The sequence below is a fragment of the Eleginops maclovinus genome, chromosome 4 (genome assembly GCF_036324505.1).
Source record: "Eleginops maclovinus isolate JMC-PN-2008 ecotype Puerto Natales chromosome 4, JC_Emac_rtc_rv5, whole genome shotgun sequence".
Classification (NCBI taxonomy): domain Eukaryota; kingdom Metazoa; phylum Chordata; class Actinopteri; order Perciformes; family Eleginopidae; genus Eleginops; species Eleginops maclovinus.
The window spans coordinates 3,177,846-3,199,924 of NC_086352.1; the positions used below are offsets into that span (position 1 = coordinate 3,177,846).

Genomic DNA, 22,079 nt, shown 5'->3' on the forward strand with positions numbered 1-22,079 from the left:
TTAAAATAACTGATAGCTGGTGCTGTCTCTGATTTTGTGTGGAAGGCAGTTCCAATAATTTGAGGCCCGAACTGAGAAGACTGTTTGGCTAAATTTACTATGTCTGTACTGTACAACACAGCCTCCCCTGGTGGCTGCCCTAGTTGCCCTGCCACTGCTGCTCTTCTGTTGAACAAATTCATCCAGTGGAGGAGGTGCAAGCCCATGTAATATTTTAAAAATAAGACAGGCATCTAGATAATGTAAAAAACTGTCGAAGCTAAATAAATTATATTTTGTAATGATATGACAGTGGTGGTAACTGATAGGTTTTTGATCTAGTGTTTTTAAAGTTTGCTTATAGAGGGTTTCTATTGGTTTAAGATTTGTCATGTTTGCTTGGGACCAGCTTGTGTAGCAGTATGATATGTGAGAAAAGATCATGGCATGCATAAAAAGTTTAGCTGCCTCTGTTGTTAAGTATGGCCTTATATGTCTAAAATTAGCCAGATTATATCTGATGGTATTAGCCACCTTTTTAACATGCTTTTTAAAAGTTAAGTTAGAATCTAGGATGATGCCAAGGTATTTAAAATCAGACACAACCATGAGATTTTCTCCTTTAATATAGACATCAGCCTGTGGTGCACTTGAGGATCTCTTAGAAAAGAACATACAGACTGTTTTATTAATGTTAAGATGTAGATATGACCTTTCTAGCCAGTCAGAAACATGTACCAGTGTTTCAGTTAGTTTTGCTGCAGCCTGTTGCTTGTTTTTGGAATGCACATAAAGAACGGTATCATCTGCATACATCTGTATATTAACAGAGGGACAAACTGAAGGTAAGTCATTAATGTACAAGCTAAACAAGATAGGGCCCAGTACTGACCCCTGGGGTACACCAATATTACAGTCCAGATATGATGAATAAGAATTACCTATATGTACACTCTGTTTCCTGTTAATAAGATAGGACTCCATCCATTTCATGGCCTCAGCTGAGAAGTTAAAATAAGATAATTTAGATAAAAGTGTCTGGTGATTCACGGTGTCAAAAGCCTTCTTAAGGTCCAGAAACACTGCACCTACTATACCACCCTCATCTAATTTTGACTTGATGTTTTCAAGGAGGAAACAGTTAGCTGTATCTGTAGAGTGGTTTGTACGAAATCCAAATTGCATTGGGTGTAAAGGACTGTGGCCCAAGTTTATATGATTTTTCAACTGTTCTGCCACCCATTTTTCTGATACCTTGGAGATTACTGATAGTATACTAATGGGTCTATAATTTGACACCATGGTTTTATCACCAGACTTATAGATTGGAGATACCACTGCTGTTTTCCATGAACTTGGAAAAGTGCTTTGCCTAATTGACAGGTTGATCAGATGAGCAATGGGGCAAGCAAGTGTATCCCTGTGTGATTTTAAAAATGTGGTATCCCAACCATATGAATCCCTTGCTTTTGCTCTTGCTCTTAAGACCTGCTGGACATATTCAGGTCTGGACCAACTCCAGACCTCCTGACAAGATAAACCTGAATTCTGATCTAAAGGTCTCTGTATCATTCACATTTTGAGATGATCAAAAATAGTCATCTTTTTTTTTTTTTAATCTAAAAATCTGATTTCTGGAGAAAAGTTAGAATTTGGGACTTTCAGAAAAAAAATAGATTTTTGAAATTTTGAGAAAGAAGTCAGAAATTTTAAAAGAGAAGTCGAAAACCGACATTTCTTGAAATTCAGACATTTTACCACAGAAGAAGAATAAGGCCTCTTTAATATTTGAACATGTAATAAAACCAAACAGTGAAGCAGTCTTCTGAGTCCCCCGTCAGTGGAGGAATGCAGGCTGTGTGTGTGATAGGAAGATAAAAAAGGTAGGGCTGTTTTTGTTGGACCTCCAAGAATGCGTCCCAGAGGACGAATCAGAGAACATCTCGGTCCATAAAACAATCTGCAGACACTGAGGCCCGGGCTCAGAGGCCCGGTCTCTGAAGGTTTTACTCCTCTGCAGCTCTGTAGATGTTTGACAGAGCCTCTGGTTATCTGAGACAGGAAACCTGGGGGGGAACAGTCTCAGCGAGCGGGTCAAACATTTACTGAGTTACACAACCGCTGATAACACCGCTGCTGCACACCGCTGCTGCACACCGCTCTGTAGGTCAGGGTTAGTCCGCTCCTTTTCTCAGACACAGAGGACTTACACACCATAACTACAGCATTACTTAACACATAGATATTTCATTAATAGACATACTGCTGAAGTACATGATAAAGCTCAGTGAGATGACCGTAACCCGGGGGGGGGGTCAATCCAGATCTGCAGGCAGTCTGATCCAGATCTGCAGATCATAGAAGCTCAACGCTGCCTCAACAAGTTTGACCTGTGTTGTGGTCCCGGTCCGGTTAGACTTCTTGAGGGGACAGCAACATGTGAAGTCTCTATACTAACATGAACCTGAACATGAAAAGATTAGGGCCCCTTTAAAGACCCTCCTGATACGCCGTCCTGTAAAACTAATCCATGTTGATTTGCAGGAGAGCTAGCGTTAGCTGAGTCTCAGCGTGATGCATTCAGGAGCTCTTTCTCCAGCAGAGACTTCACTATTGGTGCAGACTAATAGAGTAACTCCCTCGAGGTTATTAGAACTAATTCAAACAAAGTACAGGACAGATATAGTTCTCCTCCACCAGGGGAGGCTGCAGCTGAAGATTTAAACGGAGAAAAGATTCACGTGGTTCACCTGGAACTCAGTGTCTGTTGAAATAACCAGCGTGTCCTTCTTCCCAGCGTTCACGGAGTCGGACCTGCAATTCTGTCAGACTGAAGCACGGCTGTCTGGAGACGAACCGCTCCAGAACCAGGACCCCTTGGACCTGTCGTGGAGGTCGGTGCATTGTTGGAAAGCTCCATCAGAGAGCCAGTCTTCCATCATCTCCTTCACACAGCGCAGCGGCCCGCATCACGTCCTGTCCAAGACCAGCGACACCATGGACTTCTTCCAGCTGCTGTTCCCCCCCGCACTGCTGGACCTGATCACCTCCGAGACCAACGCCCACGTAAAGACCTGCCACTTCCTGGGCTCCGGCGTCCCAGAATGGGTCCCCGTCACTACACAGGAGATCAAAGGATTCCTCGGCCTGGTGATCCTGATGGGGATCCAGAACCTGCCGGACCTGTCGCAGTACTGGTCCTGGTCCCACTACGATAACAGCTACACTTTCTGCCGGGCCATGAGCTTCAGTCGCTTCCAACAGATCTCCTCCAGCATCCGGATGGGCAGTTTCATCACGGACCAGTACCGCGGGACCAGCACCCCCACAGACCCACTGCACATCTTCAGGCCCATGCTGGACCTCCTGGGGGAGGCCATGTGGGACGCCTACCAGCCCAACTGCTGCCTGTCGGTGGACCGGGCCCTGCTGCCCAGCCTGGGAGGAGGGAGCCTAGCCAAGGGGGACCCGAAGACCCAGCCTCAGGTGTGGCTGCTCTGCGACTCCAAGTCGGGATTTTGCCACCGCCTCTTCATCCAGGTAGGGGAGCGGGGGCCCCCTAAGCCTGGGGGCCCGGAGCCTGGCTTCACTGTGGTACCAGAGCTGGTGAAGGGCCTTGAGGACCGGCACCACCAGCTGTTCCTGTCCAGCTCCCTCGCTTCTGTCCCCCTCCTGCAGAAGCTCTTGGACAAGGGCCTGTACGCCTCCAGCTATTTCCCTGCCCCCAGCCCCATCATCCCCCACGCCCTATGGGAGCAGGGCCAGCTGAAGAGATCCGGAGACTTCCTGCAGAGACAGTTCGGCCCCCTGCTGGCCACCCGCTGGAGGGACACCAAAGAGATGGGCTGCCTGTCCACTAACACGGCACCGGGTCAGCAGGACCTGGTGTGGAGGCGGTCTCAGACCAGAGGGGGGGAGCTGGACCCCATCACCCGGCCCGGGGCCTTCCGGCTCCTGCAGGAGAACCTGCGGGGCGTCGATATATGCAAACAGCTGCTGGCCTGCAACCCGCTTGGGGGGGTTCCTCAGGACCGGCACTGGAGAGGCCTGTTCTGGTTCCTGGTCAACCTGAGCATCGTGAACGCCTTTATCCTGCTGCGGGAGAGCCGCAGGGACTGCCCTCCCTCCTGGGTGAAGGACGGCCTCTTCACTCAGGTCACCTTTCGCAGGCGTCTAGGGAACCAGCTGGCCAAGTGCACTCAGAGACCCTGTGAAAGTCTGGAGGTCTGCGGGTCCAGGGGGGCCGTAACCGAGGAGGTGAAAGAGAGGCACCGCATGGTGAAGATCAGCAGCATCTCCAAGAGGTGCAGGAACTGCAACCTGAAGAACATCCGCCACGAGAGCGTGTACGGCTGCAGCGTCTGCAGGGCCAACCTGTGCAGCCGGCCCGTCTGCTTCTGGGAGTTCCACAGGCTGGACCCGCGAAACCAGGGTCAGTGTGTGTGTTCACAGCAGACTTTTATTGGTGCGTTGTCATTACATGTAGTATTTCAAAGACACAGATAGAGGAGAAGGAAGCGAGCAGGCAATAACCTTGTTTGTCTCTTTTAGCCAATCAGTGGAGAGGATCTCAGCCGGACCCCTTAGAGCATAGTTCACTAACAGGCGGACCGCGGTTCGGACCTATAATCAAAACATTAATAAGGGATTTTCATTTGACGGGCAATTCCATTTTAACCGGCGCCAACAGGGTGGAGAGGAGTGAGCGATACAGGGAGATAAACACAAGAAGAAGAGACAAGTTAGTGGGAGAGAAGAGTGAGGGGAGAGAAGAGTGAGGGGAGAGCCCAGTTAGCGGGAGACCGAGAGAGAAGAGTGAGGGGAGAGAAGAGTGAGGGCAGAGACCAGTTAGTGGGAGAGAAGAGTGAGGGGAGAGCCCAGTTAGCGGGAGACCGAGAGAGAAGAGTGAGGGCAGAGAAGAGTGAGGGCAGAGACCAGTTAGTGGGAGAGAAGAGTGAGGGGAGAGACCAGTTAGTGGGAGAGAAGAGTGAGGGGAGAGACCAGTTAGCGGGAGACAGAGAGAGAAGAGTGAGGGGAGAGAAGAGTGAGGGCAAAGACCAGTTAGTGGGAGAGAAGAGTGAGGGGAGAGACCAGTTAGGGGGAGAGAAGAGTGAGGGCAGAGACCAGTTAGTGGGAGAGAAGAGTGAGGGGAGAGACCAGTTAGTGGGAGAGAAGAGTGAGGGAGAGACCAGTTAGCGGGAGACAGAGAGAGAAGAGTGAGGGGAGAGAAGAGTGAGGGCAGAGACCAGTTAGTGGAGAGAAGAGTGAGGGGAGAGCCCAGTTAGTGGGAGACAGAGAGAGAAGAGTGAGGGGAGAGAAGAGTGAGGGCAGAGACCAGTTAGTGGGAGAGAAGAGTGAGGGGAGAGCCCAGTTAGCGGGAGACAGAGAGAGAAGAGTGAGGGGAGAGAAGAGTGAGGGCAAAGACCAGTTAGTGGGAGAGAAAAGTGAGGGGAGAGACCAGTTAGGGGGAGAGAAGAGTGAGGAGAGAGACCAGTTAGTGGGAGAGAAGAGTGAGGGAGAGAAGAGTGAGGGCAGAGACCAGTTAGTGGGAGAGAAGAGTGAGGGGAGAGCCCAGGTTAGCGGAGACAGAGAGAGAAGCGTGAGGGGAGAGAAGAGTGAGGGCAGAGACCAGTTAGTGGGAGAGAAGAGTGAGGGGAGAGCCCAGTTAGTGGGAGACAGAGAGAGAAGAGTGAGGGGAGAGAAGAGTGAGGGCAGAGACCAGTTAGTCGGAGGAGAAGAGTGAGGGGAGAGCCCAGTTAGCGGGAGACAGAGAGAGAAGAGTGAGGGAGAGAAGAGTGAGGGCAAAGACCAGTTAGTGGGAGAGAAGAGTGAGGGGAGAGCCCAGTTAGTGGGAGAGAAGAGTGAGGGGAGAGACCATTAGCGGGAGAGAAGAGTGAGGGCAGAGACCAGTTAGCGGGAGACAGAGAGAGAAGAGTGAGGGGAGAGACCAGTTAGTGGGAGAGAAGAGTGAGGGAGATACCAGTTAGCGGAGACAGAGAGAGAAGAGTGAGGGGAGAGACCAGTAGCGGGAGACAGAGAGAGAAGGGGGAGAGAAGAGTGAGGGGGAGAGACCAGTAAGCGGGAGACAGAGAGAGAAGGGGGAGAGAAGAGTGAGGGGAGAGACCAGTAAGCGGGAGACAGAGAGAGAAGGGGGAGAGAAGAGTGAGGGAGAGACCAGTAAGGCGGGAGACAGAGAGAGAAGAGTGAGGGGAGAGACCAGTTAGTGGGAGACAGAGAGAGAAGGGGGAGAAAAGAGTGAGGGGAGAGACCAGTTAGTGGGTAGACAGAGAGAGAAGGGGGAGAGACCAGTTAGCGGGAGACAGAGAGAGAAGGGGGAGAGAAGAGTGAGGGAGAGACCAGTAAGCGGGAGACAGAGAGTGAAGGGGGAGAGAAGAGTGAGGGGAGAGACCATTAGCGGAGACCGAGAGAGAAGGGGGAGAGAAGAGTGAGGGAGAGACCAGTTAGCGGGAGACAGAGAGAGAAGGGGGGGAGAGACCAGTTAGCGGGAGACAGAGAGAGAAGGGGGAGAGAAGAGTGAGGGGAGAGACCAGTAAGCGGGAGACAGAGAGAGAAGAGTGAGGGGAGAGACCAGTTAGTGGGAGACAGAGAGAGAAGGGGGAGAAAAGAGTGAGGGGAGAGACCAGTTAGTGGGAGACAGAGAGAGAAGGGGGAGAGACCAGTTAGCGGGAGACAGAGAGAGAAGGGGGAGAGAAGAGTGAGGGGAGAGACCAGTAAGCGGGAGACAGAGAGTGAAGGGGGAGAGAAGAGTGAGGGGAGAGACCAGTTAGCGGGAGACCGAGAGAGAAGTGGGAGAGAAGAGTGAGGGGAGAGACCAGTTAGCGGGAGACAGAGAGAGAAGGGGGAGAGACCAGTTAGCGGGAGAGAAGAGTGAGGGGAGAGCCCAGTTAGCGGGAGACAGAGAGAGAAGAGTGAGGGGAGAGAAGAGTGAGGGCAAAGACCAGTTAGTGGGAGAGAAGAGTGAGGGGAGAGACCAGTTAGGGGGAGAGAAGAGTGAGGGCAGAGACCAGTTAGTGGGAGAGAAGAGTGAGGGGAGAGACCAGTTAGTGGGAGAGAAGAGTGAGGGGAGAGACCAGTTAGCGGGAGACAGAGAGAGAAGAGTGAGGGGAGAGAAGAGTGAGGGCAGAGACCAGTTAGTGGGGAGAGAAGAGTGAGGGGAGAGCCCAGTTAGTGGGAGACAGAGAGAGAAGAGTGAGGGGAGAGAAGAGTGAGGGCAGAGACCAGTTAGTGGGAGAGAAGAGTGAGGGGAGAGACCAGTTAGTGGGAGACAGAGAGTGAAGGGGGAGAGAAGAGTGAGGGGAGAGACCAGTTAGCGGGAGACCGAGAGAGAAGGGGGAGAGAAGAGTGAGGGGGAGAGACCAGTTAGCGGGAGACAGAGAGAGAAGGGGAGAGACCAGTTAGCGGGAGAGAAGAGTGAGGGGAGAGCCCAGTTAGCGGGAGACCGAGAGAGAAGAGTGAGGGCAGAGAAGAGTGAGGGCAGAGACCAGTTAGTGGGAGAGAAGAGTGAGGGGAGAGACCAGTTAGTGGGAGAGAAGAGTGAGGGGAGAGACCAGTTAGCGGAGACAGAGAGAGAAGAGTGAGGGGGAGAGAAGAGTGAGGGCAAAGACCAGTTAGTGGGAGAGAAGAGTGAGGGGGAGAGACCAGTTAGGGGAGAGAAGAGTGAGGGCAGAGACCAGTTAGTGGGAGAGAAGAGTGAGGGGAGAGACCAGTTAGTGGAGAGAAGAGTGAGGGGAGAGACCAGTTAGCGGGAGACAGAGAGAGAAGAGTGAGGGGAGAGAAGAGTGAGGGCAGAGACCAGTTAGTGGGAGAGAAGAGTGAGGGGAGAGCCCTGTTAGTGGGAGACAGAGAGAGAAGAGTGAGGGGAGAGAAGAGTGAGGACAGAGACCATTAGTGGGAGAGAAGAGTGAGGGAGAGCCCAGTTAGTGGGAGACAGAGAGAGAAGAGTGAGGGAGAGAAGAGTGAGGCAGAGACCAGTTAGTGGGAGAGAGAGTGAGGGGAGAGCCCAGTTAGCGGGAGACAGAGAGAGAAGAGTGAGGGCAAAGACCAGTTAGTGGGAGAGAAAAGTGAGGGGAGAGACCAGTTAGGGGGAGAGAAGAGTGAGGAGAGAGACCAGTTAGTGGGAGAGAAGAGTGAGGGGAGAGAAGAGTGAGGGCAGAGACCAGTTAGTGGGAGAGAAGAGTGAGGGGAGAGCCCAGTTAGCGGGAGACAGAGAGAGAAGAGTGAGGGGAGAGAAGAGTGAGGGCAGAGACCAGTTAGTGGGAGAGAAGAGTGAGGGAGAGCCCAGTTAGTGGGAGACAGAGAGAGAAGAGTGAGGGGAGAGAAGAGTGAGGGCAGAGACCAGTTAGTGGGAGAGAAGAGTGAGGGGAGAGCCCAGTTAGCGGGAGACAGAGAGAGAAGAGTGAGGGGGAGAGAAGAGTGAGGGCAAAGACCAGTTAGTGGGAGAGAAGAGTGAGGGGAGAGCCCAGTTAGTGGAGAGAAGAGTGAGGGGAGAGACCAGTTAGCGGGAGAGAAGAGTGAGGGCAGAGACCAGTTAGTGGGAGAGAAGAGTGAGGGGAGAGACCAGTTAGCGGGAGACAGAGAGAGAAGAGTGAGGGGAGAAACCAGTTAGCGGGAGACAGAGAGAGAAGGGGGAGAGAAGAGTGAGGGAGAGACCAGTAAGCGGGAGACAGAGAGAGAAGGGGGAGAGAAGAGTGAGGGAGAGACCAGTAAGCGGGAGACAGAGAGAGAAGGGGAGAGAAGAGTGAGGGGAGAGACCAGTAAGCGGGAGACAGAGAGAGAAGGGGGAGAGAAGAGTGAGGGGAGAGACCAGTAAGCGGGAGACAGAGAGAGAAGAGTGAGGGGAGAGACCAGTTAGTGGGAGACAGAGAGAGAAGGGGGGAGAAAAGAGTGAGGGGAGAGACCAGTTAGTGGGAGACAGAGAGAGAAGGGGGAGAGACCAGTTAGCGGGAGACAGAGAGAGAAGGGGGAGAGAAGAGTGAGGGGAGAGACCAGTAAGCGGGAGACAGAGAGTGAAGGGGGAGAGAAGAGTGAGGGGAGAGACCAGTTAGCGGGAGACCGAGAGAGAAGGGGGAGAGAAGAGTGAGGGGAGAGACCAGTTAGCGGGAGACAGAGAGAGAAGGGGGAGAGACCAGTTAGCGGGAGACAGAGAGAGAAGCGGGCGAAAAGAGTGAGGGGAGAGCCCAGTTAGCGGGAAACCGAGAGAGAAGAGTGAGGGAGAGAAGAGTGAGGGCAGAGACCAGTTAGTGGGAGAGAAGAGTGAGGAGAGAGACCAGTTAGTGGGAGAGACCAGTTAGCGAGAGACAGAGAGAGAAGAGTGAGGGGAGAGCCCAGTTAGCGGGAGACAGAGAGAGAAGAGTGAGGGGAGAGAAGAGTGAGGAGAGAGAGCAGTTAGTGGGAGACAGAGAGAGAAGAGTGAGGGGAGAGAAGAGTGAGGGCAGAGACCAGTTAGTGGGAGAGAAGAGTGAGGGGAGAGACCAGTTAGCGGGAGACAGAGAGAGAAGAGTGAGGGGAGAGACCAGTTAGCGGGAGACAGAGAGAGAAGAGTGAGGGGAGAGCCCAGTTAGCGGGAGACCGAGAGAGAAGAGTGAGGGGAGAGAAGAGTGAGGGGAGAGACCAGTTAGTGGGAGAAAAGAGTGAGGGGAGAGACCAGTTAGCGGGAGAGAAGAGTGAGGGGAGAGAAGAGTGAGGGCAGAGACCAGTTAGTGGGAGAGAAGAGTGAGGGGAGAGACCAGTTAGCGGGAGACAGAGAGAGAAGAGTGAGGGGAGAGACCAGTTAGCGGGAGACAGAGAGAGAAGAGTGAGGGGAGAGCCCAGTTAGCGGGAGACCGAGAGAGAAGAGTGAGGGGAGAGAAGAGTGAGGGGAGAGACCAGTTAGTGGGAGAAAAGAGTGAGGGGAGAGACCAGTTAGCGGGAGAGAAGAGTGAGGGGAGAGAAGAGTGAAGGCAGAGACCAGTTAGTGGGAGACAGAGAGAGAAGAGTGAGGGGAGAGACCAGTTAGCGGGAGACAGAGAGAGAAGAGTGAGGGGAGAGCCCAGTTAGCGGGAGACCGAGAGAGAAGAGTGAGGGGAGAGAAGAGTGAGGGGAGAGACCAGTAAGTGGGAGAAAAGAGTGAGGGGAGAGACCAGTTAGCGGGAGAGAAGAGTGAGGGGAGAGAAGAGTGAAGGCAGAGACCAGTTAGTGGGAGACAGAGAGAGAAGAGTGAGGGGAGAGACCAGTTAGTGGGAGACAGAGAGAGAAGAGTGAGGGGAGAGACCAGTTAGTGGGAGACAGAGAGAGAAGAGTGAGGGCAGAGACCAGTTAGTGGGAGAGAAGAGTGAGGGGAGAGAAGAGTGAGGGGAGAGACCAGTTAGCGGGAGACAGAGAGAGAAGAGTGAGGGGAGAGACCAGTTAGCGGGAGACAGAGAGAGAAGGGGGAGAGAAGAGTGACAGGAGAGACCAGTTAGCGGGAGACAGAGAGAAGGGGGAGAGAAGAGTGAGGGGAGAGACCAGTAAGCGGGAGACAGAGAGAGAAGGGGGAAAGAAGAGTGAGGGGAGAGACCAGTAAGCGGGAGACAGAGAGAGAAGGGGGAGAGAAGAGTGAGGGGAGAGACCAGTAAGCGGGAGACAGAGAGAGAAGGGGGAGAGAAGAGTGAGGGGAGAGACCAGTAAGCGGGAGACAGAGAGAGAAGGGGGAAAGAAGAGTGAGGGGAGAGACCAGTAAGCGGGAGATAGAGAGAGAAGGGGGAGAGAAGAGTGAGGGGAGAGACCAGTAAGCGGGAGACAGAGAGAGAAGGGGGAGAGAAGAGTGAGGGGAGAGACCAGTAAGCGGGAGACAGAGAGAGAAGGGGGATAGAAGAGTGAGGGGAGAGACCAGTAAGCGGGAGACAGAGAGAGAAGGGGGAGAGAAGAGTGAGGGGAGAGACCAGTAAGCGGGAGACAGAGAGAGAAGAGTGAGGGGAGAGACCAGTTAGTGGGAGACAGAGAGAGAAGGGGGAGAGACCAGTTAGCGGGAGACAGAGAGAGAAGGGGGAGAGAAGAGTGAGGGGAGAGACCAGTAAGCGGGAGACAGAGAGAGAAGGGGGAGAGAAGAGTGAGGGGAGAGACCAGTTAGCGGGAGACAGAGAGAGAAGGGGGAGAGAAGAGTGAGGGGAAAGACAGGTTAGCGGGAGACAGAGAGAGAAGGGGGAGAGACCAGTTAGCGGGGGACAGAGAGAGAAGGGGGAGAGAAGGGTTAGCGGGGGACAGAGAGAGAAGGGGGAGAGAAGAGTGAGGGGAGAGACCAGTAAGTGGGAGACAGAGAGAGAACGGGGAGAGAAGAGTGAGGGGAGAGACGGGTTAGCGGGAGACAGAGAGTGAAGGGGGAGAGACCAGTTAGCGGGGGCAGAGAGAGAAGGGGGAGTGACGGGTTAGCGGGGGACAGAGAGAGAAGGGGGAGAGAAGAGTGAGGGGAGAGACGGGTTAGCGGGAGACAGAGAGAGAAGGGGGAGAGACCAGTTAGCGAGGGACAGAGAGAGAAGGGGGAGAGTAGAGTGAGGGGAGAGACGGGTTAGCGGGAAACAGAGAGAGAAGGAGGAGAGAAGGGTGACGGGAGAGACCAGTTAGCGAGAGACAGAGAGAGAAGGGGGAGAGAAGAGCGAGGGGATGTATATCACACTCATTTAGGACCAGTTAGACACGTTGGTGTTCCGGACCTTTGCTTGAGGACCTGTCCTCTAACTGGACCTGAGTTAAAGGATGGTGTCCCAGCATCATTCTGAGACCGGTATTGAAGTAAGGGCACAGTCAAATATAGGAAGTGAGAGTAAACACCAATGATGGACAGACATGTGTTTGATCTTTTACAGGATCCACCAAGAGGGGGTTTGTGAAGGACAGGATCAGGTAACCCTCTCTAACTGGTCTCACAGCCTCACCCGTCTCTCACCTGTTAATAACCTCTACCTGTTGTTCCTGCAGCGGAGCCGTCACAGTGAATGGGGTGGAAGACAGCCTTGTGGGGGCTCCGGTGGAAGACAGCCTTGTGGGGGCTCCGGTGGAGGACAGCCTTGTGGGGGCTCCGGTGGAGGACAGCCTTGTGGGGGCTCCGGTGGAGGACAGCCTTGTGGGGGCTCCGGTGGAGGACGTGGACATCTCTGAGAACCAGAACCTGGAAATTCTGCAGGACATTGAGGACCAGTCTAAAGATATTGTGCAAACATTAAAACGCCAGACATCTCACCGGTCCCCCACCAGAACTTCCCCCCCAGCCTCCAGGCCGACTATCTGTAGAGAGAGGGAGGACTTCCTGACGGCCCGTAAAGAGGACATCCTGTCGGCCTGTAAAGAGGACTTCCTGTCGGTCCGGCAGCTGAGGGTCTGCCTGGCCGCTCTGTGTGAAGGTCTCCTCCAGGCCTCCAGGATTTTCTCCACCAAAGCGTCCCTGATCCTGTCCGGCCTGAAGGACGCCCGGCGGCGTCTGAAGCAAACTGATCCGGACCATCAGAACTCTGAGGGGGGGCAGCACCTGGTGGTCTGGGTTCTGTCAATGCGGGAGCAGCAGATCCCCATCACAGAGACCCTCCTGTTTCACAAAGCCTCCGTCCTGAAGAAGAAGGGGGTCTTCAGAGATTCCTTCCGGATCTCCTATGCCTGGGCGCTGGGCTTCATGCTGCGGCACCGGCTGGGAATCCGCACCCTCGGTCGGGCTCCAACGCTGGGTCTCAGTCTGCCAGTTCCCCTGGAGGCCAAGATCCGGTCCTTCAGGTACTTCACGCAGAAGGTGATCCAGGACCGGAAGCTGTGGAGAGGCAGCGTGGCTGCGATGGACGAGCTGTGTCTCTTTGTGGACCTGAACCTGGTTCAGGACCGGTCCTCCCGCCCAGATGCCCTGCAGCTGACCGGTACCCTGCCACTGGTCTCAGTGTACCTGACGGTCCTGGCTGATGGGTCCATGCTGCCCTCGTTGGTCCTTTCCAACAGGATGCTGGCCGAGAAGGACCTGCCGGACTACATCCTGCTGGAGGGGGGGCAGGAGGGTCTACAGGTGGAGGAGGCTCTGGACCTGTGGACCAACAGGGTCTGGCTGAATCACCTTTCCGGGCACCTCGGTAAGTCCCTGCTGGTCCTGGATCGGCACAGGGAGCACCTGGGGGACCCGTTCCTCGCCTCCCTCAGCGGGTCAAAGACCCTCCCGGCCCTGATCCCGGCCGGCTGCTCCCCCCGTCTGCAGCCTCTGGAAGTCTGCCTGAAACCGGTCCTGCAGAGGTTCCTGATGTCCCGCTGGATCCGGTTCATCTCCGGAGACCCGGAGGAGCTGGAAGAGACCTTCCTCCCCCAGATCCAGACCAGCATCGCCCAGCGGCTGGTGGACTGGCTGCTGGAGGCCCTGATGCTCCTCAACGAGGTCCCTCTGATCTTGAAGGAGTCCTTCAGCCTGACGGGACTCCTGCCAGGGGGGGGGGGGATCGGGAGTCCAGAGGACATCCAGACCGACCTCCTCAGGACCCTGACCAGGACTCTGCTCGGGCATGAAGGTCTGGAGGAGTCCTCTGAGCTGCTGGAGCTGGAAGACCAGGAGGACGAGGAGGAACCAGAACTAGAAGAGGAGACACCAAAGGACAAACTGGAAGATCCAGAACCAGGAGAAGACATATCAGAAGACAAACTGGAAGATCCAAAACCAGGAGAGGAGACATCAGAGGACAAACTGGAGGACAAGGAAACACAGGAGGAGACGGAACAGGAAGTACAAGACACAGTCAAAGTCCATGAAGACAGGAAGGAGGTGAAGGAGGAGAGAGAGGACGGGAGACAGGAGAGGAGAGAGACGAGGATCGTGATTGGGGAGGAGGTCGGAGACGAGTGGAAGATCACCATGAAGAGCAGGACAGACGGCAAAGATGAGGACAGCTGAGACATAGACCAGGACCGTCTGTAACCTGATAGTCTAGCTGCCAGCTCAGTGATCCTGAATATGTTGAGACCCCAGAGTCTTATGATAGAAATGTATAGGGTATAGAGCGGGGGTCTCCAGGTCTCCAGCACAGAGAGACTGCCGGATGCTAACCTGCATATGTTGGGCGGTTGTGTTAATTAGCATTAATTAGCATTAATTAGCATTATAGGGAGGACAAACACGGCCACTTCCTGGTTAAACCTGCCACCTCTAAATGTCAGAAATGGATTCAGCATCCTCAGTAACCCCCGGAACCGCTCCAGAATGGTCCAAATCGGCATCAGCTAGGGACAGAGTTAAAGGATGGTGTCCCAGCTAGGGACCCCTAATGTACATTTCTATCATAAAACTTTGGGGTACTCAACTTCCGGGTTCAATACAGGACTCTCTGAGCTGCAGACAGACCATAGAGACTGAGGACTGACGAGACGCTGTCCTAATGGGGTTCTTGCAGGACTCACAGTCCGGTCCAGATGTGACGCATCAGACAGGCGGTTCTGTCGGCAGCCTGTTGGACCAAACTCTGACTGAACTCAAGATGTGACTGAAACTCTGTCAAGTCTTCTGATCCCGGAGACAGGCCTTCTCGTGGTCCACTCACAGAACAGGTTTAGGGTCGGGCTCGGTTTTTCAGTATGACTGCTGCATGTTGAGCTGCTGGTCCAAAGACAGGAATTAAGGTGCTGTTAGAAATGTCTGTCAGGATTTCAAAATAAAAGCCTGGTTTTGTGTCCCAGTGTCTCGGAGTCCTCTCTGCATTCAGGTTTATAACGTGTGATTTAAAATGTGCATCCCAGAGTCGATATAGATATTTACTTTAATAAAAACTGAGAAGATTATAGACACGCTTCAGAGACAGGAAACGCTACTCTGTCAAACTCAGAGACTCTGGATGCATAGTGGCCAGTGTGGGTCATACGACACGGATGATGTATGGTTTGTTAGCAGAGAGCACAGCTGCTCGGTGCTGACTCCTCAGACATGAAGCCAAAACCTGCAGGGGGGGTTTACTATACACTGTGTGTGTGTGTGTGTGTGTGTGTGTGTGTGTGTGTGTGTGTGTGTGTGTGTGTGTGTGTGTGTGTGTGTGTGTGTGTGTGTGTGTGTGTGTTGAACTGCACTAACCAGCTAATGAACATCAGCTGAGCATCATGGGTAATTTAATGTGTGGGTCAGGAGCAACTGGTGTTTGGACTTGTTTTTTACCCTGAGGGCCCCCTTCTCTCTGGGCTGATGTGGAAGATCTAGGGGACTCTGGATCGTCTGCATTGGACAGACTGCGTATCTGTTATGGAATACAATTACTTTATTGATCCCAATTTGGGAAATGTTTACATTGCAGCAGCATAAAAACAAGGCAATATAGTTACAAAACCTCAAAACCAAAACACACCAAACCTGAATGTGCCGCGGCACAAAGATCATGAGACAGCATGGCCCACAGCATTGCGTAACGCCTATCGCTTATACACACAAATAAAGGGCAACGTAGAAACCGTTTTGGCAACGGCGGCACAGACACCGCTAACACAGCCCTCATGAGCAAGGCACACATTCACAATAAAAACATGATCTGAGAGGGAGTTGGTTGGCGGCTAAAAATGGTCTCATATCAACGACAGCTGCTGACACTATAGCGGTTCCGTGCCAGCTGATCCGTGTGCACCAAGGTACTTATTTCCTTGTTTCCTCGCGCATCTGTTTCTTTCCACAAACTCACGCAGGAAATGTGTTTTTTGATGCGGCATATCTTAGCAGTCCTTTATCAGTCTGTAATGCGCGCTTCCAGTCGCAAAAACCGTTGGCAGTAAATGCCGCATCAGATCAAGTATCAGCTTTAAATGTTCTGCAGGGGAAACAAAAGGCTGCGTCTACTTTTACAGAATGTTCAAGCCGTGCTCTGTTGCAAAAGTGCGCTTCTTTCATGAAGAGAATCTCCCAGGAAAACGATCCAGTTTCACCTGGTTGGGTTTATTAATCCCAAGATCAGGCTGTTGGTCTTTGGGCGGGTACTGGCCCAATAATAACGGAGGAGGAGGATTCTGGAGGGTGTGGTACAGGGTGCAGCAACGCAAGGAGCTGGTCCTCGGAGGGCAGCAGTGCTAGTGGTGCCGCCTTGATGGGGCAAGGATTGGGCGCGCTGACTCAGCCTCGGGATGAGCTGAGATGATCGGGACAAGCAGCGTTAAGGCTAGCTGCTGCTCCAGCAGGTGAAAGACCGCCAGCAGCACCATCGGCTGCAGCCCTTTCATCAGGATTTGTTATCGTTAATAAATCCTTAGTCCTTCTAGTAGTTTTAAGCCAATTCCTGATGTCCATTCTTTTCATTCATGAAAAACAGTAATGGCAGAGAAACGTAAGGGCGCGACTCCAGAATAGGCGGGACGTAGTAGTGGGACGGGATTTGTTCTGAACAGTGATTGGTCTAAATGTGGGCTAATCACAAATCACAACAGTCTATGTAAATGGCGTAGGATGTATCTTTTGAAAAAAACGTTTTTTTTAAAACGTGTATTTTTGGGGGAGGGCAGAAATGTCAAATGGGAGGGCCTGGCCCTCCCACGGCGCCGGGCCCTCCCACGGCGCCGGGCCTGCACTATGACATGTTTTTATGCTTCGATGTTGAAACAGTGCTCACACTACCGTGCATAAATGACCAAGAGCCCATGCCCCCACCTTTGCTAAAGCTCACTCTGCTCTGATTGGTTAGCTGGTGACTCTGTTGTGATTGGTCAACTTCTTAGAGATTTGCCAAATGTCCCGCCCCTAAAAAAACTGATATAATGGCATCGTTTGTTGTGCCGTAGCAGTTTATCACAAATAAAGAATGATGGATTATCAGTCCCCTGGGGGGACAGAGCCTTTTCTGTCGCTGCCCCCTCCCTCTGGAACTCACTCCTGTTAGAAATAATCAATATATTGGAGCGGAACTTTAAAAGATAATTCACTGTTTCTGGACGGATCATATTTGTCCACTTCCGGTAGTAACACAGGATGATGCTTTTAGCCTCAGATAGCATAAAGCTAATATTGTATTGTATATATGAGTAGAGGGAGAAGGACCAGTGGAGTTCCATACTAAACACACCGCCTGTACCTCTCACTCATTGATGCTGCAATGATACAGTTGCCTGTTTAATAACTGATAAACCTCAGAAGGATTGTATAATAGAATATCGTAGGTGAGAGCTCCAGGACATCACTAACAAGATGGCGACGGTGACGTCATAAGAGGACCCGCCCCTGACGACGTCAGCCTATAGAAGAGTCCGGAGAACCCCATGTGACAAGTGGCCAACAGGATCCAGCCCCCGCTACTAACCAATGAGAGCACGAGAGCGGAGCGCGTCTTATTTTGAAGTTGTTTATTGTATGGCGGGAAAGGGGTGGTTCTATAGAACATGTTTGTATTGTAGAACCGAGCTCTCTTTTGTTCCAGACCGCCAGACAGGAACTACTGATGAGCTCCACTCAGTCAGCGGCCTGTGGACGCGTGTACCGGGCTATTGAGCCACAGCTGTGAAGCTTTTGTAAAACCTACTGCTGCATCCTTTTATTAAACACTCCTTTAAACTTTCATGAGGAGGTTTGCTTTCTTTCTTTTGAATCGACACCTGGGCTTCAAATAAACGAACATTTCTTACACTCCCCAAAAACATCCGTGACTGCCCGACCCCACCCTGTTTAAATCCCAGATCAAAACTCACCTTTTCAAAACAGCTTTTAAACTGTAAATGAATGTGTTGTTCTAATGAACTGTATCTCTGTAAAGTGTCTTTGAGTTTTTAGAAAAGCGCTATACAAATAAAATGTGTTATTATTATCAGTAATCATCTCACTGTGACACAGAGACGATGACCTTCAGCAGAGACGTTGACCTTCAGAGCGTTTTTGTGACCTTGAACACATCTTTTGCTCAGACAGAAAGACTGCTCATACCTATGGCTCTTTCTTGTCTGCTGGTTCAGTGAGTTCTGGTCGTACAGGGATGAGACTTATACCAATGGAATCTGTGGAATCTCAGGCTTCATATGAGAGGTTTTTGCAGATACCATGAAGTAAAAAAAAAGGCCGTAGCTCACTCTGTGCTATGTAGCGTTAGCTCGCTTTCGTTCAGTGCTGATTTAGACGCTTGGTGTTGGAATTGTGTTTCGTTTTGGTGAAAATAGTTACTATGGTCTGGTAGCTGAGTCTCTTCCCGTTCAGGTGCCACATCAATAGGTTGTGAAATGTGAACACGTCCTTAGACGCTGTTTCTTACAAGTTGCTGCATCTGGGTTTAAGAGGTTAACGTGTTGTTGAAAACCATCTCCGTATTTCTGCACAGTTCAGGTAAAGGTAGTGTGCATACCGCCTGAAAGCTCGGTAGCGGAGCATTGATAGCGTTAGCTTGCTGCTTTGCTGAGGCTAGCAGTGTGCTTGCGGCTCAACTCCCACAACAGTTCCTCAATTCAGTGAAATGTGGAAAACACAACCATCATTTGGGTTCCTGCTCCGGGGGAATAGTGGTATAAATAAATGCCACTTGTTCTTCACATCTTCTTCCTGAGGTATGGAAACAAAGGAAGGTTTGGTTCGCAGCGAAAGTGCAGCGTCTCCTCGCCATGGCTGCTCCGCTCGGGTCGGCTTTACGGAGTGGCTCGCGCTGCTATTGGCTAGAATTCAGTTCCGTATCACGGTGGGGACAGTGTGATACGGAACTGATAACAGACTGCTGTCCATCATGGTTATCCATGATGGACAGCAGTCTGTTCAGAGTCAGACAACAGTCTGTTCAGAGTCCTCCTCTCCACCACAGCCTCTAAAGGGTCCGGTTTGATGCTGAGCACAGAGCCAGCTTTCCTGATCAGTTTATGGATTCTGCTGGTGTCACCGGCTCTGATGCTGCCCCCCCCCCAGCAGACTGGTAGAAGATCTCCAACATCTTGCTGCACACGTTGAAGGATCTCAGCCTCCTCAGGAAGTAGAGTCGGCTCACCCCCTTCTTGTACACAGCGTCAGTGTTGGCCCTCCAGTTCAGTCCGTTGTTGAGGTGCACTCCCAGGTACTTGTAGTCCTCCACCACAGCCACATCCTCTCCCAGAATGCACAGGGGCAGTGGAGACGTCCTCTTCCTCCTGAAGTCAATGACCCTCTCTCTGGTCTTGGCCACATTTAGAAGCAGATGGTTTCTTCCAGTCCACAAAACCCTCCACCAGTGCTCTGTACTCCTCCCCCCGTCCATCCCTTAAACACCCTACCACTGCAGGTTCATCAGAGAGCTCCTGCAGGTGGCATGACTCTGAGCTGTATTAAAGTCAGTGGTGTGTAAGGTGAACAGGAAGGGAGACAGCACAGTCCCCTGTTTCAAGGTTTCAAGGTTTTATTGGTCATATGCACAGCAGATACAGCGTATATGTTGGCAATGAAAATCTTATGTCGCGTGCTCCTCCAACAACTCAACATACATGGTGCAAAAGATAATAAAATAGTGAAAAAGAGAGAAGAATATTTACAATATCAACAGTAAAGATTTGAGGAGGTGAAATATATACATATGTGGAATACATTGAAAGTATTTAAATACTTTACACTGTTGAATGAGGAGGTATGGACAGATGCATATATTACGTATAACAGATGTATATGATATGTATAATATATAGATATGTATACTATAAACAGATATGTATGGCAGATGTGTATAATATATATGTATGTGTGTACTATAAACAGATGTGAGTAGACATTCACACAGCTCAGGAGTTCAGTAGTCTTATAGCCTGTGGTATAAAACTGTCTCTGAGTCTGGTGGTCTTGGTCCGGATGCTGCGGTACCGTCTGCCAGACGGCAGCAGACAGAACAGATTGGTGCTGGGGTGATGGGGGTCCTTTAATATCCTACCGGCCTTCTTCCTACACCGCTGGGTGTAGAGGTCCTCCATGGATGGCAGCTCCGTCCTGGTGATGTGCTGAGCAGTTTTCACCACCCTCTGTAGAGTCTTACGGTTGAGGGCGGTGCAACTGCCATACCAGGCGGTGATGCAGCCAGTCAGGATACTCTCGATGGTGCACCTGTAGAAGTTGCAGAGTATCCTGGAGTCCATGTTGAACTTCCGCAGCCTGCGGAGGAAGAAGAGCCGCTGTCGAGCCGTCTTGGATATGACCCTGGTGTGATGTGTCCATGTCAGGTCCTCACTGATGTTAACCCCGAGGAACCTGAAGCTGCTGACTCTCTCCACAGGAGTCCCGTCGATGGTGATGGGTGTGTGTGCTTCTCTCTGCCTCTTCCTGTAGTCCACAATCAGCTCCTTTGTTTTGCTGACGTTGAGATGGAGGTTGTTGTCCTGGCACCAAGATGTCAGGGCTCTGACCTCCTCTCTGTACGCCGTCTCGTCGCCGTCTGTGATCAGGCCGATGACGGTCGTGTCGTCAGCAAACTTGATGATGGTGTTGGAGCTGTGTGTGGCCACGCAGTCGTGCGTGAACAGGGAGTAGAGGAGAGGGCTGAGCACACAACCCTGAGGGGCTCCGGTGTTGAGGGTCAAGGTGGAGGATGTGATGTTCCCCATCCGCACTGCCTGGGATCTGCCCGTCAGGAAGCTCATGATCCAGTCACAGAGGGCGCTGTTGAGCCCAAGGTCCCTGAGCTTAATGATGAGCTTGGAGGGCACAATGGTGTTGAATGCTGAACTGTAGTCAATGAACAGCATTCTCACATAAGTGTTCCTCTGGTCCAGGTGGGAGAGGGCAGTGTGGAGGGTGAGGGAGATGGCATCATCCGTGGACCTGTTTGCTCTGTAGGCAAACTGCAGGGGGTCCAGTGAGTCAGGGAGGGAGGAGGTGATAAAGGTTTGACTAACCGCTCAAAGCACTTCATGATGATGGAGGTGAGTGCAACTGGGCGGTAGTCATTGAGGCAGATGGGTTTTGTCTTTTTGGGGACAGGGACAATGATGGACTCTTTAAAGCATGTGGGGACTACAGACTGGAGCAGTGACCTATTGAAAATGTCTGTGAACACATCTGCCAGCTGAACTGCACACACCTTGAGAGCACGGCCAGGGATGCCATCAGGTCCTGGAGCCCTGTGTGCGTTGATCCTTTTCAGAGATCTACACACATCTGCACTGGTTAAAACCAGTGAGCAGGGATCCTGGGCCTTTTGTGCCTCCACAGCCGGGGGCTTCTCAAAGCGTGCATAAAATGTGTTCAGTTCATCTGGGAGAGATGCAGACACTTCCTCAGCACCACTCGTTGTCCTTTTGTAGTCTGTTATTGTTTTTAGTCCAGACCACATATTTCTGGCGTTGGAGCCCTGTGGGGCTCCTGTACTACCAACCACCACCTCAGACAGGACACTGCCCAGCCGGACACACTGTGGCCTGTCTGTGAGGTAGCTGGTGATCCAGAAGATGGTGGACCCTCATAGCCTGCAGCTGGTCCCTCAGGAGCCAGGGCTGGATGGTGTTGAATGCACCGGAGAAATCAAAGAGGGTGATTCTCACAGTGTACCCCGACCCCTCCAGGTACGAGTGAGCACGCTGCAGCAGGTAGATAACGGCATCGTCCACCCCCAGGTGAGGCTGGTAGGCAAATTGCAGAGGGTCTAGAAATTATCTCACCTGCGTTCTGAGATGGGACAGGACCAGTCTCTCCAGCACCTTCATCACGAGATGTGAGAGCTACTGGCCGATAGTCATTGAGCCCAGAAGGAGTCGTCTTTTTAGGGACAGGAACAACGCAGGACGTCTTCCACAGCACCGGGATGTTGTAAATCAGTTGTCCACAGCAGAGGGAATACTGTCCATCTGGTTTCTCTGTGTCCCACGGTCTCAGCATTGCTCAGAGTCAGGGAGAACAAACCCAAAATCTGCCAAGTAATATTTCTACTATTGTCCCCATAAGCATTATTGCTAATCAACACACCTGATGCTAACTGTGCTAACTGCCCAGCACCTGCAGGTTAGCATCCGGTAGGTTCTATCAACTAGAGACCCCACTCTACATTCCTATCATAACACTCTGGGGTCGCAACATGTCCGGAGTGAGGAATGAGGAAGGGGAGGGGAGGCTCCTGAAAAGGGTCTGACTCTGGTCTGACTAACAGTCCGTGCTCCAAAGGGTTAACCTGCTGGTGGTTTAGCCCCGCCCCTCTGATCTGATTGGCTGTGGGTGTTTCCCTCTGACC

At 52.0% G+C, this 22,079-nt stretch overlaps 1 protein-coding gene across 1 annotated transcript in view; it reads left to right on the top strand.

Annotated features, from left to right (window-relative positions):
- pogzb (pogo transposable element derived with ZNF domain b) overlaps nucleotides 1-14,640 on the top strand; it is a 25,542-nt gene extending 10,902 nt beyond the window's left edge. Inside the window, exons 12-14 of the mRNA XM_063880913.1 lie at nucleotides 2,760-4,411; nucleotides 11,820-11,856; nucleotides 11,932-14,640. Of these exons, the coding sequence (XP_063736983.1) occupies nucleotides 2,760-4,411; nucleotides 11,820-11,856; nucleotides 11,932-13,867 (3,625 nt within the window). The 3' untranslated portion in view covers nucleotides 13,868-14,640. The remainder of the gene's footprint in view (nucleotides 1-2,759; nucleotides 4,412-11,819; nucleotides 11,857-11,931) is intronic.
- The last annotated feature ends 7,439 nt before the right edge of the window (nucleotides 14,641-22,079 follow it).